Below are 27305 nucleotides of genomic sequence, written 5' to 3' on the forward strand. Positions count from 1 at the left end.
TTTTGGTGTTATAATAAAAAACTAAATAACCAGTCAGTTTTTCATTTTTTGATTGGCAATTTAAAATAGAAAGAACGAATGATACCCTGATTAATAATGTGGTGTGGTGTTTGAATTTTTTAATGAAATATTCATATTGAATGTATGTGTGAAAAATACTTTACACATTGTACAAAAAAATAAATAGATATAAATATGTGTTGTTGTATGAGTGTGTATATAAATGTATTTAATAGAAGATGAAATAATCTGAAATCATTACTGTCTTCTTCCAGCAGACCTAAGGGTCGTTCTACTTGGGAAAACTGGAGCTGGGAAAAGCAGCTTCGCTGAAGCCATATTTGAAGAGAAAGTGTTTGAGATGAATGACTCTGCAAACTCTGGAACAAGGGAATGTCAGAGTGCAACCAGAGAGGTTAATGGAAGAAACATCACAGTGATCGACACTCCTGGATTCTTTGACAATCGCAAGAATGTGGACAACCTGAAAGCTGAGATAGCAAAGTGCATCACCGAGTGCTCCCCTGGCCCTCATGCTTTTCTCATTTTTCTTAAAGTGGAGAAATTTACGGAGCACGAGAAACAGATTATCTCTAAGATAAAAGAAACCTTTTCTGAGGAAGCTTTGAAATATGCTGTGGTCGTCTTCACTCACGGTGATCAGCTCCGTGACGGGATGACGATTGGAGAGTTTGTGAGTGGAAATGAGGATCTGCAGGATCTCCTGGGGAAATGTGGAGGCCGCTGCCATGTGGTTGACAACAAATACTGGAAGAACAACCAGCAGGATGAATACAGGAACAACCAGATCCAGGTGGGAAATCTGCTCAACACAATAACAGAGATGGTGAACAATAGAGGTTTCTACACCAATGAGATGCTACAAACGGTGAACGGACTAATACAAGAGGAGGAAAGACGCATTCAGTCTTCATCAGGATATATGTCACAGGAAGATAGAAAGAGTCAGGCAAAGAAAACTGTGTTCAATTCTCTTAAGATAGGAACTACAGGAACGTTGTTAGGAGCTCTGTTTGGTGCGCCTGTGATGGTTGGTGCAGGGTTGTTGTTGTTACAATCTTTAAAGAACTGAAAGCTATGGATCCAGTTGTAGCAGGGGCAGCAGGAGAAACTGCAGCGCCAAACATGGCGGCTCATTTAGCAGCAGGAGCTACTGTTTCTGTAATTGCAGCTCCTGCATATGTTTCCATAAAAGTTGACAGAGTGAAATATTTTTCATTATGAAACACTGTTTTATTGTCTTCATGTATACTGCTGTTCAAAGACTGCTATATTCCTGTAATGTTATTAAAATACAAACAAGAAAACTGCTGAAATGTTGGTTTCTTTTCATCTTAAACATTTATATAAAATCATTCACGAAATTGGGTCTTTTCACATGTCCGTGTCTTATAGGTAAAAGAAAAAAACAGCTGAATATTTGACAGTTTTAGATAAAAGTCCACAATCAGAAGACTTACAGTATTATAATAAAAACATCTTGGGATAAAACATTTTCTGAATGCTGAAGATTTGCTTGTTCTTCATTTGAACCAGATAATTCACACAGCTGCATGAGCTTCTTCTCTATCAGAGGATCTGACTTTTCATGATAGTGCAGCTCTGTCTCTTAATTCTGAGTATGTTTGACCTTGATACATTTGGTGGCCGTCCCAAAGCTTCTAAGATAAATCTGGTGGGTACTGGACCACTCCTCTTGGTAGAATAGGTGCACTTGTTGGTTTCCTCACAAAAGCACAACATCTTTTGCTGGGAGGCAAAATCTATTTTTATGATTGTAATGAGGTCTGGATTTTGGTCGGAGCCATTCCTAAACAAACAAAGACATAACCTGCTTTACCCAGTCCACTCAGTTCTGATTAGTGTAATCGGGGTCAATGATCTGTTGGGACACCCAGTTACCTTTCAGCTATCCAGCTAATGGTTTAGATTATGCGGAAGAATTCCAAGGTTGTCCATTATATTATATTATATAATCTAACAGTTTCATTGGCAGTGAACCAGCCCCAAAGTTTCTTTCTATCTATCTGGACTTCCATTGGAACAGTTTTCCTAAGGTCTAATGCAGGGCCCAAAAAATACTGAGGTCATGAGTCAGAACTTCTAGTCGGGTTCAGGGGCATGCTCCCCTGGAATTCTTTTTAATTCTGTTATTTAAATCTGGCCATTTTCAGAGTCTTAAAGGAACAAAAACAACATCATAATGACTTTTAGGTTTATTTGTTACTTTGGTATCAGAGAACATCAGCCTCATCCTAAATGATTTGCAAATTAGTTACATTGTGAAACTGGAGAATGAATTTCATCAAGTCATGGATTAGGAATAAAAAGGAATGAATTGTCCTGGTACAGAGGGATAATATATACAAATGCTTCATATTTCCTTCAGTATTTAAAATAGATACCCAAGCCCTATTACACTATCATGTTGATGATAGTGCCTAATCTGTTCCCTCTTGTTAAGGAAAACCAGCTTTTGAACACATTTCTATTATAATCTTACACAATACTTAAATTATCATGCATTATACATCTGACTTTTAAAACGTATACAGGTCTGGCATAGTCTCTTCCTTTTACAGTATGGTACCTGCTCTCCCTCTATCACTGCTCCTCTTCTTGCTGCTTGGCCCAAAGATGAGCTTGGTTTGGCTCAGCCTTTTCCTCCCTATCCTGTTTTCCCTTTAGTGAAGAATATAAAAAACTGGACTATCTCACTCATCTGACCTTCTGCTCTTCTGTTTTTTCATTTGCCACTGTTGTTGTCGAATTGACTTTGGTTTAATTTGGCTCAATGGGTGGACAAAATGGTCCATTTTGATTGGAAAAATTTTGCATAAAAGTACAAGGAGTGAACTGTTTTGCAGGGGCCAAAATCTGATTTCTTGCTAAATCTGACAATCTTTCAAACTATTTGATAAAGTGAACCAAACACACTATTTTCTAACAAATTCAGCTGTGGGTAAGTTAGATGTAGAACACTGTAATGTTAAAAAAGATTTGCTGTAATGATAGAACTTTGTTATCTAACTTGCTGTGAGCAGAAATCACTGGATACTTCCTGCTGATCATAAATGAATTGACATGAGTTCAAAGGCCTGTCTTAGAGTATGTGTAGTAATACCTAAGCCTGAATGTTTGCACGAAGGGTTACTGCAAAGAAACAATGGTTTCAGAGCAAGCAGCGTCCTTATGGCACATAAACCCAGTAACATAAAAGTCTGTGCTATGCGATGTCGACTTCACATTTTCTCTTGACACATGTTTAAAAGTGGCGTTTCAATAATATTCCAAATTTCTTTGATAAAATTCAGCAGATAAATCGGAGATTTCGCAGTTTTCTTTTGTTTCAAAGCTTCAATAAATTACAGATTTGAGATTGGATTTTCACAATGTTGTTTAAATTAATCACGAAACGATTGCAAGTGCTTTGATGTCACAAAACTGAGACAGCAATAATGCTATTTATGCAGTAGAATAGCAGGAAAAACTGCCACTCTATAATTGTGTCCGCCTGTTTGGCTAATTAACAAAAGCACATCACTGAGTAAAATGAAGATCATGGGACACTGTCTCTAAAGCTACAGCCTCCAAACATCTTCTTGGAATGAATGGAGTTACGTTGCTGTCGGGAAAGCCGTTCGCAAGTGAAGAGCTTCTGAGAAAACGAAACTAAATAAGCCCCTCATTCTGCGCATGTGCAGTTCATCCAAACATGGCAGAGGAGCCGCAGTTCTGGTGTTCGGTATGTCTGGATCTGTTAAAAGAACCCGTCACCGTCCAGTGTGGACACAGTTACTGCAGAATCTGCATTGAGGGTTGCTGGGACCTGGAGGAGAGGAAGGGGGAGTACAGCTGCCCTCAGTGCAGTACAGCAGTCCTCCCTTTGGGGAAGAACACCATGCTGGCTGAGGTGATGCTTTTAGACTTGCAACTGTTTGCTGCGGCAAACCGTGAATCTCCTGACTTATGTAAAATATTATATTATGTAAAATACATCTGCAGGGTCAAATGGTGTAAATCCAATTGATCAGTTTGAGGATTAAGTGCCCACCGGACTTTTAGTTCATCAATCATCGTTATTTATATTTGAGAATTCAATATTTCACACTTTTAATTCATAATTCATGCAATTTTAAATAAAAAAGTGTATCAAAGCAACGATTGTGAACTGATATCTTAGATGTCTGCTGCAAGAAATGACACGATACTTAAGTTTTTTTATTGAATTACAGGGAGTTTGATCTATAGGACCGCCTGACCTAAAAGGACAGAGTAATATTTGCGCGTAGAGGGTTAACAGTGTTGCTTATGAAGGTCTGACAGACAGATTCCAGCCCGTCCCACCCACAGCATCAGCTGACGGTTGTTTTCCAGTTGCTCTCAGTATCTGCACAGCTCTGCGTGGAACGGACACGGAGCTGTGAAACTGGAAATCCTTCACTTAACAAAGTGGTGCATTCTGCGGAAGCTTGGCTTAATCCCCTTGCCTACGAACGATGGGTGATATTTACCAGCACCCCGTTTTCTTTGTGTGCCACAAGCCTCTGGAGCAGCTGAAGAAAGTTGAAAAATATTTCCGTGTTCGACGCAGATCCGGCGGAGGAGACTGCGGTCCACTGGAGACTGTGGCCGATAACGTCTACTGTATAACTTTCCGATGTCAAAAAGGTATCGTAAAGATGCGGTCAGTTTTCAGCTCATACTTGAATCTGCTCTTTTTATTATGTTATGACGGGGGTTGTCTTATCCAAGAGGAGCCCTGTCCATCCAACTGTAGGTACATTAATCCCATTTATTTGAAAACTCTCTTTATAAATACCGGATGGGCCAAGTTTAAGTGCTTAATTTAGAAACGAGACTGCGCAATGAATCATAAAGCAAGTCAAAACTGGTGTGGAAGCGCTGTAAAATAAAAGCGAAACTAAACTCGAGTGAGTGTTTAGTGAGTGAAAAGTCCGGTTTTCATGTCCACGAATTCATCTGTAAATTGGTAAAAGCAAAGGTAAACCTAACAGATATTAATCTATAATGTCACATGCAAATATTAATTCACCTGCATTAATTAATCTTTGTGTTGATATCCCTGTTTATTTACTCAGCCATCTATACTTTTTAAAAATCTGATTGGCTTAGATTGGATAGTCACTTCTCGACTTCTTTCGTAATTTCTGAATCCCCTAATGAGTGATTACGTAAAGTTAAATTAATAGAAAATACAAGTTTACATTAACTTGTTGCAGCATAAAGTTATGTTCGTTATTTAATTTTAGCAGTATTTATTGGCATATTGATTTATTTACCGAGAAATGTATGTTTTTGTATTTATTTCTGATTATGGCCGTTTCAGTTCTCCATTGTAAACTCAGCTTTTGTCCATAAAACTTGATTGTAGAGGAAACTTAAAGTAGGTCAGTGTGACTCATAGAAGCTCTGTTAGGGAGGCGGTGAGAAGACAGTATTAGAAATGGACGTGAATGTCAATATTTGAGGCCTATGGCTTTAGATAAAGGCAGGGGATGGGTTGAAAGAATGCACAGGTTGGCCTTCACCACACAATCGCAATTAGACATTTGAAAGTGTTCAATACATTGCACTTTGACAGCCACGGTATGTCTCTCATTACTTGGACTTGTACTTGTATATAGCGCTTTTCTAGTCTAGCTGACCCACTCACACACATAACTACGTGCTTTCTAAGCATTCACACACATTCATACCCAATGATACATTGGGGAGCAACGTGGGGTTCAGTGTCTTGCCCAAGGACGCTTCGACATGTATCCTGGGGACATGTATCCAAGGACGCTTCGACATGTATCCTGGGGAAGCCAGAGTCGAACCACCGACCTTCCGACTCTTCCTCCTGAGCTACAGCCGCCCCTTGAAAATTAAGATTCGATAACACACACTTTACACAACAGGTGGTGTGTGTCTACACTGAACAGGGTTGCTGTTGTATTAACACTACAAATGGTTTAAGTCCAGTGCAAGATTGTTACATACGATTAAAAGAAGAAGAAACCAAAATAAAAAAAACACCATTACAAAAAAGACTCAAGCAGAGAGATGTTCTCAGTTTTGAATGCAGACTCTTTTGTATCCCAGTGATATCCTGTTTATGAGGCAAACAATGTGCACACTAACCCAGTGCCCCCAAAGGATGATGTGTCCGCCTTTGTACACACATTCTGTGTACACAATGTCATTGATTAGCCACAACATTATGACCACCTGCCAAGTGTGGAGTAGGTTCTTTTTAATGCTGCCAAAAATGTTCTGACCAGTCAGGGTGTGAAAAAAACCTCACTGAGGTTGTCCCATGTGACTGGAATGTTAACAGTAGATCCTTAAAGCCTTTGGGTTTAAGGCTCAATTGAAATTGGCTCATTTTACCTGTTAATGGTCCTAATGTTGTGGCTGATCGGCCTATAAGAGCTTTGCCACAGATATCTTGGAATCAAAGTATATGTTGTCTGACCCATACGGTGTCCAAGAGGAAATTAAATCAGTATTTTTCAATTGTTTCCCAAATATGACTCCATGTATCCACACCAGCCATTTTAAAGAATAACTGTCGCGACTCATTGAAATGATTAGTTTCATTCTTGTCTCTGTGTGGTAGTTATGTACAGCATGACCTGAGAATAAATGTATTCTTTAGGTCACATTTAATGCTTGAAATAATAAATGTGACACATTCTGTTTTAGATCAGCAGGAAGTCCTAAAGAGATGCAAACATGCTGTGGAGCTCTCAGATGGTCGTCTGGAGTTCACTGTCCGGGGCAGCTTGGAAGCTCCCACCCCCTCTAACAGCACCACCCCCACAGCTCCAGAAGAGGTCAGCGCAATTTCTTTTAGTCATTTCAGAAAGGTTTTTCTGATCTGACACATATCAGTTCCTGAGAACAGTAAACTGTTAAGATTGGGATGTGTTTTTGATACAGGACCCTCAGTCCATTCCTGCCTCGACTGCTTCATCAAGTGGTGAAGATTGTGAGCTACAACCTAACCATCAGCCATCGACTTCCCTGAAGGAAAGTCCCAGTGCTGAGGAAGACCAGCAGAAAGAGCTGACCTCTGAATGCTCCTCTGCCCAGCTTCACCCAGATGAGGAGAGGGCTGATTCTGGAGCTGTTGGTGAAATTAGTAAAGTTGAAACTGAAATGGATATACTTGATGGCTATTACGAGTCCCACAGTGAGGACAGTCCAGATCAAGAGTTGTTCGATGCAGTTCCTGAAGCCCCTGGAGGCAGAGTCTGTGTAGAGATTGTTCAGGGGACCATCGAGACCCAACAGGTGAGAAATACCTTGCAAAACGTAAAGTGGTGTGGATGTCTGACTTTAAAACATCATGTGACAGGAAACATCTCTCAAAATAGATCATGCTGTTCTCTATCTGCACATATTCACCATTTCCTCCTTATAAAGTTATGCAAACACACAGTTGCTGGCTTGACAACTTATTGCTACGCCTCTTTTTTTTTTCATATTTCACATCACTGTGGCTACAGACCAGTACGCTGACTAATTTGCTGTTCAATCTGCACCTCATGTCCTGCTTTTCTTTCAGGTTGATGCCGTGGTATCCCCCATGGTTCTCCATAATCCCCTCTCTACCCGAATTGGTAACATTTTGAATGAAATCGTCGGTCCTCAGCTGACTTCAAAGTTTCTAGCAGAAGAAGGAGATGAATCGATGCCTGGCGACTCAGTGCTGGTGGAGGGGTTGCCTGGACTTCCATCTGATGCAGTGTTCTTCCTCAACCTCTGTCGCTGGGATGATGATGGAAATGGACTTGCAGTCCAGGTGAAATTACTGGGAGATTATGTTAGAATTTCTTATCATGAGAGCAGAGTGCATGGGGCATGTTTCCTTTAAGATGTGTGCATGCCATGAAGAATACTGGATGTTTACCTTTTACAGGTGCTGCGATTGGGCATCAACAACATCCTGACTTCCTGTGAGAGGAGAGGGTTTGGATCTGTCTCTTTTCCTGTGCTGGGGTCTGGGATTGCCCTTCGTATTCCTGACATCATGGTAGCCAAGGTGTTACTGGAGGAAGTTAATAGATTTGAACAGGACCGAGCCAGCAGCTCACCGCTCCTGGTCCGCATTGTCATCCACCCCGATGATGACGAGGCTTATGAGGTAATTAATGCATGGTGCCACTAATTATTCCCAACTGAAGAGTTTACGATGTCCTTTTTTTGCTTACTATAGAGTTAGTTTCCAGATGATTTGGATTTTTTTGATGTGGTACCAACAGCAATGCAGGCTTCAACTTAAAGACTTGAGACTTCATTATTAATAAGTTTATTGCATGCCGCACCGTGTGAGATGCATTGTATTTGCTCTTTGTTGCCTGTATGATGGTAACTTCTGAATCATAGGTTACCAGACATGACTGCAATTTCTGTTTGGTAACAATAACGGCCGACTCAACTTGATTTTGACTTATTAATTTCTTCTGCTTTTTTTCCTGACATTTTACTCTGCTTTCTTACAGCTTTGGTTGGTCAGTAGGCACAGGTCATAGCAGTGCAAGATAGTTATCCTAAATTTTGCCAAGTCGGAAGTGTTTCCACCCTTGGCCAGACATGTTTTGTGACACCGTTTGCACAGTGGTACTTTGGTGTTAATGGCTTCAACGTGCTATTTGGTTTTAAAGCTGAAGTAATTCCATGTAGCACTTTGCGCACCTGGTTTATCTACGAGTTGCGGCATGGGGAAGGTTGCAGCAGCTGCCATTCTCTCCCTGCTCCTGTCTCTCTCTCTCTTTCTCTCCTTTATCTCTCTTAGTCGCTCCATGCTGCTCGCTCACCTGCTTGCTCCAGCTTGCTCGCCTCGGTTCAAAATACAATGTGGTGATGTCACGCGGAGATGTAAAAAAAAAGTATCAGTCTCGTCCAAGAGCAGCATTGGATTTAAATTCCTCAGTACCCCGGTACCAATTTAGTACCGATATACTGAACAAGCCTATATTGTTGCACTGATGTTTTTGTCTTTATCAGATGAATGTATTCGGGAACTGATGTTAAACCCTGTACATCCTTGTCTCTTCAGGTCTTCAGATCTGTTCAGAAAGCTTTGAAATGCAAAGAATTCGTAGATGACTATCAGCAACAAGATCAAGACAAAGGTGGGTGTAGCCCTAAGAGACCTAAGACAGAAGATGAGTGTAAGAGAAGGTTAATGGAGAGGTTGAAAAAGGAAAAAGTGTCAACTATTGCATAAAAAGTTTCAAAGGAGACTTGCAGCACATTACGTGGTATGGAAACAACTTTGTGAATCACATTTGACCTGACAAAGATAAAAAAAAACATGACTCACCAGTTGTTACAAGTTATTCCTGAAGAAGAGTTCTCTCCATTTTCCTTTTGTGCTCATCAAGGTTTGTATCAACTTCGGACAACTTCTACTAAATTACAACCACTAGCAACGTAGCCTTTACCTGATTCATATTTATTTTCTTCCATCTCTATAAGGAGCACTTAAATGAGTTTTACTAATGAATGGAAACCTGGCTCTCTGTTTTTTTTTTAATGAATGTGAAGGCAATAATGTAGTGGATCAAGTCTTTTTATTAGTGCTTCTTGAATTAAACCAAAGCGTACTTCATGCAATCGTTATTGTTTCCTCAAAAGTAAAATGGAAATAGCTTGCTACAGGAAAACAACCAACTCTTGTACTGATCAGAGTCATTATTCTCCTCTAGCGTCAACCACAAAGAGGATCGTCCTGCTGGGGAAAACCGGATCGGGGAAAAGTTACCTGGCTAACACCATTTTTGGAGAGAATCTTTTCGAGGTAAACCATACTCCCAACTCTGGGACCAAGAAATGCCAAGCGGAGACCAGGTCCATCGATGGAAGCAACATCACTTTGATCGACACCCCTGGTTTTTTTGACACCGAGTCTGAGGAGGATGTGGAGCCTGAGATAATGAGTTGTATCACAGAGTGCGCTCCTGGGCCCCATGCTTTTCTAATTGTACTTAGGGTGGACAAATTCTCAAAGCACGAGCAGGAGGTCGTCAATAAAATACTAGAATATTTCTCAGATGGTGCGTTACAGTACGCCGTGATTGTCTTCACTCACGGCAACCAGCTCCCCAAAGGGATGAAAATTGAAGAGTTTGTCAGTCAGAATGAGAAATTGACTGATCTGGTGAAGAGGTGTGGCGGCCGGTGTCATGTCTTTGATAACGTAAACTGGAAAAACAAACAGCAGAACAACTACAGGAGCAACCAGTTCCAGCTGCAGGCGTTGCTTCAAACAATAGAGGAGATGGTCATGGATAACAGCGGGCGCTACTACACCAATGGCGTTCTGCGGAGTGTGGAGAGAAGAATACAAATACAGGAAGAACACATAAGAGAGTCATCAGGAAACTTGACCCCAGAACAGGTCAGAAAACAGGCCAAAACAGAAGTGTTCAATGAGCTTATGATCCGCCTGACAGGTACAGCGACGGGAGCTTTGTTGGGGGCTTTTTTCGGTGTGGCAATCATGGTTAAACATGTTCTAAGCTTTGTGAGACCTGCAGAATTATTGAAGTCTGGGAAAAAGATAACGGCTCTAGCGGGGGCGCCGACAGCAATGGTAGCAGGAGGAGAGGTAGCACTGGCTACTGGCGTTGCAGCTGGTGTGACAGTAGCAGCCATAGCTACAGCCGGAGGAGTAAAAGGTGGTTTTGTTGGACATGATGCAGCAAAGGGAGCCAAAAATCCATTGGAGGCAATGAAAATGGCAGCAGAAGCTGTCATGGGGGAGGGAACTTCGTTATTTAATAAGATTTAACGGATTTGTCATTTACTTGCATCTCATTCTGTGCCTTTGAGTCTTATCGGTGGAACACCTGAGCATATAAAAAAATTATTCAGTCAGTCATCCTGCAGCAGTGCAGTCCATCCTGGACAATCTAAACATGCATCGTTGATGATCCGGTGGAACTCAAGAGTCAACATGCAGTCAACAAATCTGCAGAAATAAATGATATGATAAACTTTATTGTGTACATAGGGAAATTTGTGTGCTGCCATTCAGCTGCCATCACATTGATAAACGAGCAAATAGAAGAAACAACAGTAATGATATTCCACCCATCACAGAGGGGCACATTCCATTACCCAGTACCCGGTCAACCTAGACCAGAACCAGAACCTTCACGTAATCCTTCATCTTTGCTCTTGTTTCATCTTTGCTCTTTTAAGTACAAATGGAGGAACTTCTTGCTAAGAAATAGTTTGATTAGTCTATGTTTTACTACTTTCCCCTCTTTTTCTTAAACTTCACTTTGATCAGTCGGGGCATCACTACAGGTTAAGAATACTTGAACACGTTCTGCCTCTGTTAAGAGAAGGTGAATAAATTGCAATACCAAAGTTCCTAAACTAGTGGTAATTTTAACGTAAACATTTGTTTTTTTCTGGAATTAAGGTACAGCACCTGTGTGTAGCACGGTGCGTGTCTGTTAAAGCTGCATCTGCTGTTTATTTGATGAGTTATTATGTTCCTCTGCAGCTTCTCTTGCAATCAATCAAAATTTACCTGAGACTTGTAAGTTCGAGTTATCTGTCTTTACTTTACTCTACTTTACTTTGTATCTTGTGCTTCTCACTTCTTTTTGTAATAATTCATGTTCACTGTGTGTCCTGATATAATCTGTATTAACATGGTTTGTTCATGGACTTTTTGAGCATGTGATGCTAAAACTGATGATGCTAAAATGTTAAAAAAGGGATGCGGTGCTTTTTAAGCATGTGATGCTAAAAAGCATTTTAAGCATGTGATTATAAAAAGCCCCAGAGGGGATTACCTGAGTCATTTGTTCGTATTATATTTGTAGGCTTTATAATACTTTATTTGATCTTTTAAAGTGCATTTGTGATTAGTATTTATTCTTACATTTATTTGTCTTTTTGTGCTGATGCATACAGTTCTTACATCTCTATACTGTGTAGGTTTTTGCTCATGGACAGCTCTTATCTTTTGACAGGACCATGCACATGGGTGTGTGTATTCTGAGAGGACTAATGTGGCCCTTCTCAGGTCTTATGACTGATTTGTGACTGACTTGTGGCTTTAACTGTAAAGAAAGTCCCATATCATCACTCAGAGCGGGGAGGAAGAAGTTACAATTTCAATGATAAGATAACGCTATATCCATTTGTGTAGAGGTCCAGACCTTTGAATCTTCCTACTTCAGTTTACCACTCTAACTAATATCAGGCAAAATCTTAAAATAACAAAATATTAACAATACAACTGAAATGCACATTCTTTGCAAAAGCTAAAAACTAAATAAAATCTGATGTCAACACCAGAGAACATCAACAAACCATGTTTGACCTTTGGAATTTTATGAGGTTTTATCTCTGTCTTACTTGGACTTTTGGGTGGCAGTATTTGACGGCTGGCACGCCTGTGCAGACGGTGCAGTGTCACTTTTACATGTAACTTTTTAGCTGAATTAAACAAGATGGGGCATCTCAGTTTATATATCCCATTACACCTTAACTGAATCGGCTAAGATGTAACAACCTAACTGACTGAATTGAATTGAACTAATTCATTAAAAGAAGCCAGTAAGGACACACAATGAACCCCCTGCAGGAGGGGGTTCTGTTCTGCTTTACCACTGTCACCTGGGAAACACTTTGCATTGCAAACTGGATGAAACTTTGATTTGCATTTTTGGAAAACATTTTTATCTGTACGAAATTGTTAATCTGCAGTACGGTTAATAATTGATATGCCATATTAACTTTGGTTATCAAGTTGTTCTAAGAAGAACTTTGGCTCTTAGATTTATTGTTCAGTGTTGTCTACTGATAACCTGTCTGTCTGCTGTCAACAGCAGTGGTTTATTTTGTAGCAACCTACTACTCACATAAGTATCATTATATCATTAAATTTTCTTGTCCTCCAAAGTAGTACAATAAAATCATAATGTTTCTCCCTTGTTCTCTGGCATGTGAACAACAACACTCATTCATACCACAAAATGACACCATTATTTCAGGAAAATTACACAGCAAATACTGGGTACCGACACTATTAATCACAGGCTGTATTATATAGTGTTAACCAGCATTGATATCAACTCATTCTTAATATATAGTTCAAAACAATAAATATGTTCAGGTGCTGGTTTGGACACAGAGTAAATATTCTACAGGAGGACATAGTAAGTGTACATAGGCCAACTTATGTATTTAAATTGTAACCATTCATCATATTTAATGAATCAGAGGAATGGTGGAACAGTTTGACTAGAACAGACACCTTGTTCATGTAACTGCAGGAATATGACTGGAAACCTGCGTATGTTTGAATTAGGCAGTGACTGAAATTAGTCATACCCGACACCAACTGGACATTTGAACTGTTTCTAACACAGACCTTGTTGCTGCAACTGGTCACAGGTATAGACAAGTTTAAATAAACAGAATGTTCAGAGTTTTAGTCATTATTGAACATGTATGTGGATCTAAAAGCATTTGAATCATCAGATTGCTGACAAAACATAATGATACCAATGTTCTCTGCGCATAATTCTCAAAATCCATTATGTGAACATATACAGCTTTGGTTTGTCTGGATCTTGGAAAAGAGCCCATCACCATTCACTGTGGACACAGTTATTCTAGAGGCTGTTTTGAGAGGTGCTGGGATCAGGGAGAACAGAAGGGTGAATACAGCTGCCCTCAGCAATGATAGACATTGAAGCGCAGGCCAGTTCTTAGCTGAGGTGAATAAAGAGGAATAAAGCACTGACAGAACAGGTGTTGGTGCTGTACTTGTTGTTAGCTGCTGTGGTAGATTCATGCTTCATGTGTTATTCAGGGCAAATACAATATCACTCTGCAGAAAAAAAAGAAAAAAAAACTGACGCCAAGTGCTACATTTGTGTCTTTTAGTGGAGCTAAAGTAAAATGGAACATGTTGGTAAGAAGTTTTTGCATTAAAAAGTATTGATTGTGAAATTTAAAGTGAGCAGGAACAACATGTTTCCCCTGGGCACGTTTCTGAGAACACTGACTCTCGGTGTCTTAAGCCAGCTGGCATAGAATTTGGTACTGGTATGTTGGACATGATGCCAAACTTTTCTTAACTTTGGCACACTAGCAATCATTTTAACATATTTTAACCACTTGATGGCAGTAGAGACAAGTCATAAACAAGCCAGTTGCAGACAGGAAAGCTAAACCACTGATAATAATTCTCTCAGCTATGAAGGTATGAGAAGGTGTGTAATAACCTGTAACTATAAAGTGAAAAAGCCCAGTCAAGCATTTCTGTGATTTGCTGTGTGACAAAGTTTTGCTTTAATCATCACAGATGAATCACTTTAAAGGAGTTAAAGACCTGCTCAGGACCTGCTTGTGAACAAATTCACAAGAACTATACATGCATTTATGCTGGCCTGGCTTACTAATTGTGACAGGATCTTTGCAGAGCGGATCTCCTCTCTGCAGAAAGGATGCAGTTGAGGGCAGCAGCTGGTTCAAGCGGGCCGAGGAGCTGCAGCCCGCCATGTTTAGGAAAAGGAAAATACCCACAACTGCTGAATTCTTACTAACTCATTTATTTGATGCAGGTACAGAGTCTATTCAGACTTGTGACTGACTTCTGAAAGTTGTTTAGTTTATTCTTTCTTTGCGGCTCGATGGAGCAGGGTTAGTTCAAAGATTAGAGATTATCCTACAGCACAGACAGTCAAATCACTGACAGTCTAACTATAGAAACCCTACAGTGGATATTATCTGCTTTCTATTGCATGTTTTCTCCTGTCTTTTAATGCATTGTAGTATTTTTATGGTCTGCGTATTTAGAGCCCATACCAGAGGAAGTTCTTGCCTACCACAAAACACTTTGCCTCTGATACACCTCATTTGTAGTCCAGGCTTTTCTTTCTTTACTTTAATCATCATGTAACACTCAAGCTGCCATCCTACGCTTTTAAGCGGAAGGTGAGACCTTACCTCAAGGTGCTGTAATCAATGGTGTACTTGCAATAGTTTATTCATAGATGTTCAAATCTGAACATCAAATGCTTTAGAATTGAAAAAAAAAAACTATCATTTATCAATCAACACCTGACAATACATAAAAAAGGGTTTTACAGTAGCTAAGCTAAAGGTTTCTGTCCCAGTTTTTGAGAATTAAACAGCCAACAGTAGCAATCATGATAAAGTGCTCAATAGTCACATCTCTTGTGAAAAATAAAAGCATACCCTCTTTCAAATCTAGAGTTTGAGAGGACTTACTAAAAAGAAACAACTAAAATTTGTGATAGTGACAATGTAATGGAGGACCCAGATGCAGGATGCAGCAGCCCAGAGGCAATGGATCATTATTGAGCTTTTTATCAAAAAGGAACAGAAAGTGCGGCTGTGCCAGAAAAAAAACAAAAAGCACTAAACTAGGAACGCAAAAGACTAAATAATAAAACAACCTGCCAATGGAGAAACCCAGAACAGGATGTAACACAATAACAGAGACAGCCACAATGGCAAAGAATGAGCAAAACCAATGAGCTTAAATACAAACGGACTGAAGTGAGTACAGCTGTGACCGATTTACAACATGTCAGTGTGGAAGAGACCTGGGGAAAAGACAAAGGGAACTGTGAGGACATCTAAGTGTAATGATAGGCTCTAAACATTGAAGACAGAAAGTAGGGACAGAGAGCACCAACTCAGAACTAAAACACTAAAAATGTTTAAATGTTTAAACCAGAAAAGGAAAAAAAGGAAAACCATGAATAGAGCGGGAGAGTGTGAGAGTGTGCACACCCTGGACAGGTCGCCAGTCCATCACAGGAAGCTGGAGAACCTGGAGAGAAAACACGCATACACGGGGAGAACACGCAAACATCGAATCAGCAACCCTTATGTCGTGAGGGGTGACGACGAGTTCAAACAAAAATACCAACAAAGAACACAAATAACTATACTAGAATTAAAGGACTAGAAGATCAAAACAGAAAAATCATGGATCATGACACGGTCATTTAATGTAGTCTCACTGGATTACTATATCAAGAGGGAGCAGCTCTGTAAACGCAGACGTTTTGTTAGTTTGCTGGTCCGGTGGTAGAGGGCTTATGATTTGGGCTTGTTCTGCAGCCTCAGGACCTGGACCTGAAATCCTCGGTATATCAAAGTATTCCATTTGTCCGACAGCTAAAGCTTGGCTGAAACTGGGTCATACAACAGGACAGTGATCCTAAACACAGCAGCAAATCTACAACAGAATGTCTGAGAAAGAAAAGAATAAAGAAGCTGCAATAACCCTGTGGCAAGAACTTAAGAAGCATTGCATTACCCACAAATCTCAGTGAACTCAAATAATGTTGTCAACAGACGTTGGCCAACATTCCTCCACTATAATGTGAGAGACTGAATATGTAATACAGAAATACATTAAATCAAGTTATAACTGCTATGGATGGTTTTTACAAGCCACTGGATCATGGGGTGAACTTCACATTCTGCTTCTGCAGTTTTTCTTAGCTTTAGTTAAAATCTGATTTTACCACTTTTGTATGTTCTGATACATAAAAGCTAGAATTAAATGATGGAGTACCTTGTCAATACATATTCTTAAATGTATTAACTAAGATGTTTCAGTCTCTCTTCATGTCCTTAGACTCTCAAGGGTTTGTACCAGGCACTGGTTCTCCACATTCTTTAAGAAACGTGACTATCCGTGTGTGTCAGATGAGAGATGAAACAGAGATTGTGCAAAAAGAGACATGGTTAAGGAAGTCAGCCATGGCTAACAGATGAAAACATGAGGGTGAGGCTCCGGAAATGGGTTTATTAGTGTCATGGAGTGTTTAAAAAGGACTGCTGTGCTCTTATGTTTACTTCTCCATTTCACTGCAACCTGTTTCCAGAGGAGAGTTTTTACACTATATTAAATCAAAGTGGAAGATATTTTGCTCTCATGCTGGAAGAATTACTGTTGAAGGGTGGTTGGTCCCCTAACTCCGGATGAAACCTCAAACTACTCCAGTAGTGATTGACAGCAGTAGCTGGATTAGTCCTTCACCAAGCCGGCACACTGCTCATCCACACATATTTATCAAGTTTTCCACAGTTGCTGTGCAGGGAAAGTTTAACAGAAAACCAGGATCCTGCCGAGGGTATAGAGCTGGTCCACTGTTCCATGGCCAGGACGAAAACCACACTGCACCTCCTGAATCCGAGACTCGACTGTCCGATGGATCCTCCTCTCCAGTACCCCCGAATAGACATTACCAGGGAGGCTGAGGAGTGTGATACCCCTATAGTTGGAACACACCCTCCGATCCCCCTTTTTAAAGAGGGGGACCACCACCCCGATCTGCCAGTCCAAAGGCACTGTCCCCGATGTCCTCGTGTTCCTCCCAATCACACCCTTCCCGGTCTCACTGTCATTGCCCACGTGAGCATTGAAGTCCCCCAGCAGAACGAGGGAGTCTCCGGTAGGAGCCTTCTCCAGTGCCTCCCCCAGGGACTCCAAAAAGGGTGAGTACTCTGAACTGTTGTTCGGCGCATAAGCACAAACAACAGTTAGGACCCGTCCCCCCACCCGAAGGCGGAGGGAGGGTAAACCCCAATGTACAGGCACACAGCCGGGGGGCAGTAAGTATGCCCACACCTGCTCTGTGCCTCTCACCATGGGCAATTCCAGAGTGGAAGAGAGTCCAACCCCTCTCAAGAGGACTGGTTCCAGAGCCCAAGCCGTGTGTGGAGGTGAGTCCGACTATATCTAGCCGGAACCACTCAGCCTCGCGCACCAGCTCTGGCTCCTTCCCCAGCAGAGAGGTGACATTCCACGTCCCGAGAGCTAGCTTCAGTAGCCGAGGATCAGATGTTTTGTCACAGTCATTTCGAGATTAAAATACTACCTGCCTGAGTTTCTGAGTTTGTCTTTGATCCACTGGTGCTACTGCAGACTATGTCCACCCAACCTCTTTATCCTGGAGTTGGACTGACTGGAAGGCTGTTGGACTATTCCCAAAATTATAAATGCGATGAAACAATTTGGAAGTCTCCAAAAGCTCAAGTTGAGGAGGGAAAAAAAACAAAACGCCAACAACATAGTTCATGAACATTTTGTCATGTTTGTTTGTTTTTTCCTGTTAAAAACAAAATCTGAATTCCTTGAGGTTTTGTAGATCCTACCGCATCCTGCTTGCATGTTTATTTGGCAGAAAAAGAGCCTAAAAGGCTTGTTGTCATCTTTTGCCTGCGCTTGGTTTTGATCCAAAGGTTCATCGTAGCTGTTATGGAGAATCCATCACTTTTTAATCCTACATCAGTTTTGTTTTGTATGTGGAAATTTTATTGACAAACCTAAATACACTTAATCAACACATTGGTCCTTATCTTTTACTTGCGGGTTCACACAATGATTGACAGGGCTGAGTTGCCCAGCTCGCTTGATCTGTTTGCACAACAGATTTTTTTCTGAATGAAAAAATGCATCGCAGTGCCTTAGTGGCTTGCGTTTTTGAAAAATAAATGTATCGCTCCTCTTTTATTTTGAACATATAGGCTTTCCCGCAAAAGTCCAGAGCCGTACAGATGAAGTCAGTTAGAGCTGTCTCTAACCCTATCAGTATGTGTGGAACCCTGGCAACATGCCCAGTCTGTTATCTGCAATCTGTATATTGTATGCAAGAGTGGATTTTTATACACTGCTGCTGCTGGTAGCATCGAAACAGCTAAACAAACATTAACAAATGAAAAGACTCTAAAGTTGTCATTCATCTGTCAGAACCTGTAAAAGACATGGATTAGAATGCTTAAAAGGTAGGATTGTGTCAAACCACATGGTAGACATCGATTAGCCACATTTTAACCGCTTGCTTGTGGTGTCTTGCACCTGGTTGTTGGCAGCAAATCCTTTAGTTTGTGGGATGGGAGCTCTGTGGGCTGGGCTTGCTCTGGCAAATCTTATAGATGCTCGATGGGATAGGGATCTGTGAGGGGGGTGTTGAATGTGAAGTCAAGGCCTCAGGCAGTTTACTGTGTTCCATGAGCCATTCCCATCATTCTGTTAAGCATCTGTTTTGTTGGGGAGGGTCGCTGCTGTTAGGGGTGTGGGTTGCTCTGTCTGCAACAATATTTAGCTGGGGGTCTCTGCGAGGGTAAATGATCTTCCATGACTTATGTGGGCTTTTCATGATGCACCACTGCACCAGGAATCAAGCAACATTGCAGCTGATGCGTAAAGACACAGTTCCAGATTTTTTGACATCTGGAACATAAAAAAGAGAGACACTTAAGGCTTCTATGACCTATAGAACCTGGCAGAGATGAGCGGTAACAAAGTAAAGTTACTTTGCCACTGTACTGAAGCAGAACTTTAGGTGTCTGTACCTGTAATTGCTTACAGTATTTTTCTGACTGGAGAGTGATGTCTGTTATGTAAAGAGGAAGTAACTAGTGACTTGAAGCAGGCAACACAGCAGAGAAACCCGATGAATAACAGAAAAATGTTAACAGTAGTCTGAGCAAGAATCCCCAGACCTCCGTCTCCCCAGCTATCTCCTCCAGCTCTTCTTGGGGGACAGCGAGACATTCCCAAGTCACCCGAGAGATACAATCTCTCCAGCGAGTCCAAGGACTCCTCCTGTTGTGACATGTTCAAAACATCTCCTTGTAGGAGGCGTCTGGAAGGTATCCTGACCAGATGCCCAGACCACAACAATTGACTTTTCTCCAAGCCCCTCTCTGATAACTGAGCTCCGCACCGTATCCCTAAGGTTGAACCTAATCACCCTCAGAGAAAGCTCATTTTTTGCCGCTTATATTTCCAATCCTATTGTTTTTGTCACTTCCCACAGTCTGAGATCATAAGTGGACGTTGGAATATAGATCGACTGGCAAATCAACAGCTTTGACTTTTTACCACCATAGATGTCTGCCTGTTAATCTCCCATTCTCTTATATCAATATTTGTGAACAAGACTTTGAGATACTTAAACTCTTCTAACTGATGCTTCGACTCCAACTATGAGTGGACAGTCTATCCTTTTCTGCCTGAGGACCACGGCCTGAGGCTTGGAGCAGTAATTTGCATCCTGGCTGTTTCATATTCAGCTGCAAACTGCCCAGTCCCTGCTGGAGGTCTCCATTCAATGAGAGCCAAAAGGACCAAATCATCCACAAAAAGCAAAGAGGAAATCCCAAGCAGACCGAACCTAAAGAGCTGGTCCAGTGTTGTTTCTTATGAGTCTAAGGTTCAATTACCTGCCAGAGTCTTCTTTCTATACTCTCGCAACTTATGTAAAGACAGTGTGATTTGTAACTTCAACTGTTAGACATAATGGACTCATAACCGGTGGAACCAGGAAACGTTTCGGAAGACTCTTTCCTTTTCATAAAGAGATGGTTTTCTCAGTTTGACTGATACACACGGACGCTTGACATGAAAACAATCAGACAGTTTTTAGAAAATATGAAATGCCAGCTCCTGCCAGCTGAAAGTCTTCGCAGGGATATTTTGAAAATCTATGATAGAGCAGGAAGTTTTACCTGGAATGACATATATCTAATGTAGTTGTGTCAACTGGGGGTCCATTTGTCCACATTTTCTCTTTATATAAGATTTTGAGATATCTATCAAAAAACAACCAACATCTTTGACAGCTGGGATGGAAAGTAATCTGTTTGTGAGAACTCAAAGCTGAGATGTGAGCAGTTAACTGTCGGAATTCATTGCTTGACATGTGAGGACGTTGTCAGGCTGTCAGAGCAGAGGCAGGCCAGGTAATGGGGACACACCTATCCTCTCTTACAACATGTTACAGCAAGCATTACAAAAAAATCAATGGAAAGAGGCACAGAGAGCGGCAGAGGGATAGAGAGTGTGGGTGGGGAGTAAAACTGTGAGTAAAAGAAGAGGAAGAAAATATAAGATCTGCAACAGACTCACATCTTTTCCAGCTCTGTGAGCCCTCTTTCCTGCGCCGTGATTTACCGTTGATGACCGGGTGAGTCTGCCTCATTTTCTTGTCTCTCTATCACGAGTGTGTTTTGGTTTCTGTCACTCACACCATGGCGGTTTCAACTGGCAACATGCCTTTGGAATTAGAGCTGTGCTGCTGCTTTTGAAGCAGAAACTGTCATTTTCAGGGCCTTTCAGAAACACATCTGTTGTCATGTATGGTCAGGTTCGTCTGACAGCTGTGATTTTATTAGACGTGAACGTGTCAGATGTAACCGAATCTGTGCACTTTATGCAGTCATTCTAAGTCTTGTGTAGTTTCTGGAAGAGTGGCTTGTCTTTGTATGCGGAACAGGTGCAAATTTCTTGGCATGCCTTTGAGTCACAGTGCACACAAACACACCTTTTCAGTCAGTCAGGTTTCATAGTCCTTAGGTTCATCGTTTGTTCAAAAGATAATGGCAAAAGAAATATCAAAGCAGTAGCCGCAGTACCAGCAAACGAAAGAACAGACGCACAGAGAGCACAAAGTGACACATCAACCTGGTTATTGTTTTTCATCGTTGGATGATTGCACAATAAGGACGGTTTAACTGTGTACTGCTGCTGTCATGGCACTGCCATTGTGGTTTGACCGGGTTTCTGTAAACACAAGCCATGTGGTCACATATCTTTCCTCGTCTTCAGAAACCAACTGAAAGAACAGCCCCCCCCCCCTTTGATTCTTATGCCAAGTAAAAGCAAGATATGCAAGATGCGATCGTCAGATGTTTAAAGTAAACTTTTTACAAGCTCTGACCTCCTTGTGTTCTTCGTAAAAATCTGAATTTCTTGCTCTTTCTCTGAAGAATCTTGTTCACAAGCGTATTTGAGCACTACTAAATATACAGAGCAGTGCAAAAGTTTTCAGCCACTCATTTCTTTTCATATTGACAGAAAAAAAAAACAGACAATAGGTGCAGCATCTTATTAAAACATGCAAAATGACCCAACAGAGTAAGGTAAAAACATTTTGTACAATTCCAATGGGCTTTAAAGTAGCACAGCCTGAACCTTAGACAAGCTTTCTTGTCATGTCTTTAAGTAGTCTTCAGGAATAGTTCTCCAGGCTTCTTGAAGTGCATCACAAAGCTCTTCTTTGGATGTTGGCTGCCTTTTGTTCTGTTCTCTGTCAGCATGATCCCACACTGCTTCAATAATGTTGAGGTCCGGGCTCTGGGGAGGATTCATCGCTCCATAAGAGCTTTTGACACTGATTTTCAGTCCATTTCTGATGAGGCTTCAATGAACAGTGGATGTTCACTGAAAGGCTCTATGTCAGTTCTTTGTTGGATTTTTTCCTAAGGACATCACTTACAAATGCTACTAATCTGCTGCAGATAGTTTTTTTTAGGCCTGTCACTTCTTCTTTTGTCTTCCACTCGTCCAGTTTCAGCATTTTAAAGGACACACTACACACCATGCTGAGATATGACAAATTTTCAGCTAATAGCTCTTTAAGAACCAAAGTGTCTGCAGATACTATTTAAAATAGGTTCTAAAGTTGTCTATCATATGCAGGCACAACACTGATTCATCTCCTAAATTATGTGCCTTTTTCATGATTGAATGATACAGCGACTAGACTCAAAATTTGTGAAAAAGCAGCCAATGTCCAAGACTGAGAAACTATTGCTCAAGACCACATTAAAAGATAACAAAAAAATCTGGCTGCTTGGAAGCAAAACATGAAGAAATGAAGGGGGGCTCAAGGCTTTTTTTTAATAATACTGTTAATAAAGCCGAAACTCAACAAATAAGACTGTTCTGTCAACATTCTGTTTTAAGCTGTGATATAACCGTGTGTGTGCTTGCCCACCATTGCAACCTATTACACCCTGAATTACCTGTGATCATCCATAATTACAGCACAGATGGCTAAGAAAAATCAAACGAGCTGGTAAAGCAAGATCTGGATGAGAACCGTTGATTATATGCTCAAGAGTACGGACAGTACTCTTGTGGGCGATGGATGACATCAAATGTGAAGGATGTGGTTCTAAATAAGTAGTCCAACTATGTAGAACAAGTGATGACATGTTACTTTTTAAAAATCTTCCAGTTACATAAAATAGCTTTAGCGCGCACAGTATGAACCTTCTACATGAGCCTAGGATAAATAGAGGAGCATTATGAGCTGAATGCTCTGCTCGTTTAGAAATGCTGTGGTATTTTCTTCATCAAAGTCCAAAACAAACAAAGCCAATACTGTGCTACTCCACCTAGTTGAGAGTATCCATTTATTCTGGGTACTTTGTGTCTTTTAAATGGAGGAAGTGAAAAAAAAAATAAGAAAACTCAAATTTATGACATCCTCTTTAATGCAGATGCAAAGCTGGGTACAAGCTACATCTCAGCAAACCCTTTGAACTTATCTCAGGTGTATTCTCAGCCACGGACTGATACTCACTCAGAGGTAGTTAGCATACCATATTTGGTGGCAAGGTGTGTTTGTGGCGCTGCATCCAAATAAAGGGACACCCAATGACAACATTGCTTGCTGATATAGTTTCAAAACCTTACACTGCCTTCTAGTGCATTATCCCACGTAGCAAAATTGATCTGGCCCAGTTCTGGCCCACATGATGCACTTACATCTGGCCCACATACTGCAAAGAATGAAGGCACTTTACTGGCCCAGATCAGTTTGCCAGATCTGGTCCACACGTGGGCCAGATCTGGCCCACATACGGTTCACTTACCACTTGCCATGCCAGCAGTAGGCCAGAGGTGCCGGCTTGATGCCATATCTGGCCCAGACCTGTCTGCTATGTGGGATGACAGATTATAAAGCACTTCTGAGTAGAATACTGAGAATAACTAAAAGGATCTTAACAACGTCACAAAGCAGCCACCCAGTGTAGATGAGTCACATGCAAAACAACAAATTGAACAAAAATCCAAGTTTTTACATTTAGATTTTCTGAGATGTAGCAAAAAGATGTTTTTTTTTAAAAAATATTTTGAGCAACTTTTTTGGCTTGCACATTTTTGATGGTTGAAATCAAAACTCTGCACATGCAGCACCACTCAGTGAGCATTTATCATAGACCAAAGGGTTACATTTGCTCAAATAACAGCCTCCACTCCCCTGGAAAAAGACTGGGACAAGATTGTGGATGCTGCACGCAGGAATTTACCCCCATCAAACCACTGAAGTGAAAAAATACTTTCTGCCACAGTTACTCTCGTCATCGAGATAAAAAGGCATTTAAAGGTTGTAGCTGGTCATGAAGGCTTTAATTTAACAAGATTTTTTTACTCCTCGTCAGTCGCATGTAGCATTATGTCATCATTTATCAAATGAGCATACTTTGTGTTTAAAGCATTGAACTGTAGCTGTCAGATGTAGTGACAAAGCATGTCAACAAACAAGGACCTCAACAACTTTCATAAAGGCAGTGTGTGACCAATTGCAGTTTTCCAAACTGATGCCCAAATACTTATCAAATGTTCCATTCATTTGTATCAATTTTCATGCTGCTCTGCCTTGTTTTGTTTTACTTCACTGTATTGCTCACATTTCCTTGCAAAACCCAAACGTTAACCTCCGTCCTTGTTTTGTGATGGTGCTGAACATTTTGAGTCATCCATCTTGTAGAGCACATCAGGAAATATGAATTTTTGTTTAAATCCTGACGGCACTAGCGACTGTTGCTCACCCTTCATGTCTGGTCTTGTCATGGAAAGAAACTCTGTGAAAACCTGTTACCCTCACGCTACACTCCCACTCTGTTCTGCATAACATTGATACATGGAATGGATATATGCTCCAGATAAAACGTGGAGGCGAGGGCCTTTATTAGTCAGAGATCTCTAAAAATCTTGCACGAAGAGAGAATTTGCAAAATAATCTTGTTAATTTGAGAAACTGCTGAAAACACAGTCTCAATGGTATCTTAACTGTTGAAGTTGAACTGTCTGAAGTTTAGGTGGTTGCTTAGCATGGAGAAATAAATGCAATAAGTGAAGCCCTTGACAAAATCATTTAACAACCGTCTCTCTTGCAGGGAACAAAAATGTCTCAAAGTAACTTCTCGACCCCCCTAAACAACATTAATGGGACAATTGTCGACAGTCTGACTGCCACCACTGTGGGTGCCCTAATCCTCACCATCGTCTTCCTCTTGGGATTCCCCGGAAACCTGTTTATCGTCTGGAGCATCCTGGCACGAGCCCGAAAGCAGTCTGTCACCACCCTGCTCATCCTCAACCTAGCCATCGCTGACGGCTCTTTGATGGCTCTCACCCCGTTCTTCATTGTCTACCTGGTTTTGATGAACTGGACGATTGGGAGTGTGATGTGTAAGCTCCTCTTCTACCTCTGTTTGGTCAACATGTACGCTTCCATAGAGCTCATCATGCTGATGAGTGTCTACAGATTGGTGTCGGTCCTCTGGCCGCAGCGCATCGGCACCATCGTCGGCCACAGGACCGTTGTACGTGTGCTGGCGGTGGTGTGGGTGTTGGTAATGGTCGCCTCTATTCCAGCGCTTCTCTTCCGAGAAGTGAGGCTGAAAAGGAATTCCTCGGCCTTGGTGTGTGACTCATACCACGATAAAAACAGTGACGTAAGTCAAGAAGAACTCAATTAATGCCATCTTATTATAAGTACCTAGAAAACTCAAATGGTCTGTACTCTCTCCCATTTATTCTGTATTTTTGATGCACAGGTGATTCTGCAGTACACCCTGGAGCTTGTGCTTGGATTTTTAATCCCCTATGGAGTCATCCTAGTCAGCTACTTTTGCATCTGGCGGCGGATCCGACAGACCAAATTCCGTCGCCGCATTCGTAGTGAGAAGCTCATCCTGGCCATCGTGTTGACCTTCTGCCTCTTTTGGCTGCCCTACCATGTGATCAACATGGTGCAAGTATGTCACATTCTTCAAAGCAAGATGAGCTGCAGAGCGCAGAGTTTGCTCGTAATGCGGTTATTTCAATTCATTCAACATTTGATGTCTGTTTTTGTATCCTACTCAGGTTACATGGGCTGTGTGTCCAGAAGGTGTTATGAAAGAAAAGTAAGCGATGAAACAATATCCACCTTCTTGACCAAATGTGGTCAATTCTGCCTCCAAAAAGGCCAACATGTAAGTTAAGGGTGGTGGTGGGATATGACACAGGACTTCCAATCAGGAGACTGAATATTAAGTCCAGTGAAGGAGATTCTAAGCAATTATAATGCTGGAGGGGTTCATTATTATTTCACTAAAAACATGTTGGTCAACTTCATCTCCTTTTTTTGGGGTTACCATGGTGATGCTTTTGCAGTTTAATCAGCACTTGTTAGTCCACCTTTACAGAGGCAATGGTTTATAGGCTATAGCAAGTTAATAATTTATGTTTTTTTTTGTATATCCTGACAACATTATTAACAAGATTAATGTTTCTTTTTCATAATTGATCTTGAATTTAATGCTCTGTTCACATTTCCTTCTTCCAGACTGGCTAAAATATGGCAAAGGAGTCGTGCTGTCACCTCTGCCATCGCCTTCATCAGCAGCTGTGCCAACCCAGTGCTCTACGTCTTCGCAGGGAAGTCCTACATCAGACGAGAAGGACTTGCATTCATGGCTCGCTTATTTGAGGGCACAGGGCTGGACTCCTCCAGGAAGAGCCGACAGAACAGCCAGAACAGTCGTGAAAAAGACAAAGAGGCAGACCTTGTTATGCTGAAAGACAAAGAACAAGACTCTGCCACCAACTCAAGCTCAAACATCAAACCAGTGAAAAATGATAAATAAAGGATGCATGAGGCAACAGGCCTGATGTTGGTACCACTGGAACCGTAAACCATTCAGGGTTTTAAATCTACCTTCCGTCCGATCACAGAAAAGTTTTGGTTTTTAGCAATCGCTGATGCACAGTCAGTTCCTGCCAATCAACTGCAGCAACAACCGCAAATGATTCAGCTGCTGTCCGCCCAAACTCAAAATCAAATGTAACTTCGTGCTGTTACTCGACATGTTTGCTCCTGGAGGCACCGCGAAATGGAGCTGTTGATGTTTAATGTTCATCAAGGTATGTGGGCCTAACTCTGGTCTGAAGAAAAAGCAGTGGTGTTTAATCCATGATGCTCAGACTTGTCTTCACCAGCAAACTCCTTGTGGATGGTGCCAAATCTTGACTGTATTGCTGTTTCCACTTATTTTTCTTGTGCAACGCAATCCATCATGCAGTATTTACTTATAATGTTCAGAAAGACTGTGGCTTGCGCAGTAGTTATAAGGTGAGTTGAGAATTGACATTAAAAGACTACATTTTACTAATAAAATGCATGCTTTTT

At 41.2% G+C, this 27305-nt stretch overlaps 3 protein-coding genes across 3 annotated transcripts; all 3 read left to right on the plus strand.

Annotated features, from left to right (window-relative positions):
- The first annotated feature begins 96 nt into the window (after positions 1-96).
- On the plus strand, positions 97-4041 carry LOC140281699 (GTPase IMAP family member 9-like). The gene is made up of 4 exons (XM_072376193.1): positions 97-106; positions 276-1037; positions 3726-3934; positions 4027-4041. The coding sequence occupies exons 1-4, from the start codon at positions 97-99 to the stop codon at positions 4039-4041; spliced, it is 996 nt and encodes a 331-aa protein (XP_072232294.1).
- A 349-nt stretch (positions 4042-4390) lies between these two features.
- On the plus strand, positions 4391-11421 carry LOC140282191 (uncharacterized). The gene is made up of 7 exons (XM_072376766.1): positions 4391-4692; positions 6733-6863; positions 6970-7323; positions 7598-7834; positions 7952-8176; positions 9092-9167; positions 9744-11421. Exons 1-7 carry the CDS (start codon positions 4521-4523, stop codon positions 10826-10828), a joined length of 2280 nt encoding a protein of 759 aa, XP_072232867.1. The 5' UTR covers positions 4391-4520; the 3' UTR covers positions 10829-11421.
- A 9431-nt stretch (positions 11422-20852) lies between these two features.
- Positions 20853-27305, plus strand: LOC140282116 (leukotriene B4 receptor 1-like). The gene is made up of 5 exons (XM_072376689.1): positions 20853-21023; positions 25027-25587; positions 25690-25890; positions 26000-26040; positions 26463-27305. The coding sequence occupies exons 2-5, from the start codon at positions 25036-25038 to the stop codon at positions 26761-26763; spliced, it is 1095 nt and encodes a 364-aa protein (XP_072232790.1). The 5' UTR covers positions 20853-21023; positions 25027-25035; the 3' UTR covers positions 26764-27305.

This window comes from Leuresthes tenuis, unplaced genomic scaffold (genome assembly GCF_036924035.1).
Source record: "Leuresthes tenuis unplaced genomic scaffold, fLeuTen1.0.hap1 SCAF_22, whole genome shotgun sequence".
Classification (NCBI taxonomy): domain Eukaryota; kingdom Metazoa; phylum Chordata; class Actinopteri; order Atheriniformes; family Atherinopsidae; genus Leuresthes; species Leuresthes tenuis.

What these genes read in the sequence shown, in the direction of transcription:
- LOC140281699 (XM_072376193.1), top strand. An exon ending in GTTGTTAGGAGCTCTGTTTG is followed by an intron (nt 1,038 to 3,725) that starts GTGCGCCTGTGA and finishes GCGCATGTGCAG; the next exon opens with TTCATCCAAACATGGCAGAG.
- LOC140282116 (XM_072376689.1), top strand. Translation starts at nt 25,036, where the DNA reads ATGTCTCAAAGTAACTTCTCGACCCCCCTAAACAACATTAATGGGACA. An exon ending in ACCACGATAAAAACAGTGAC is followed by an intron (nt 25,588 to 25,689) that starts GTAAGTCAAGAA and finishes TTTGATGCACAG; the next exon opens with GTGATTCTGCAGTACACCCT. An exon ending in GAAGGTGTTATGAAAGAAAA is followed by an intron (nt 26,041 to 26,462) that starts GTAAGCGATGAA and finishes TCCTTCTTCCAG; the next exon opens with ACTGGCTAAAATATGGCAAA.
- LOC140282191 (XM_072376766.1), top strand. Translation starts at nt 4,521, where the DNA reads ATGGGTGATATTTACCAGCACCCCGTTTTCTTTGTGTGCCACAAGCCT. An exon ending in CCCCCACAGCTCCAGAAGAG is followed by an intron (nt 6,864 to 6,969) that starts GTCAGCGCAATT and finishes TTTTTGATACAG; the next exon opens with GACCCTCAGTCCATTCCTGC. An exon ending in ATGATGACGAGGCTTATGAG is followed by an intron (nt 8,177 to 9,091) that starts GTAATTAATGCA and finishes TTGTCTCTTCAG; the next exon opens with GTCTTCAGATCTGTTCAGAA.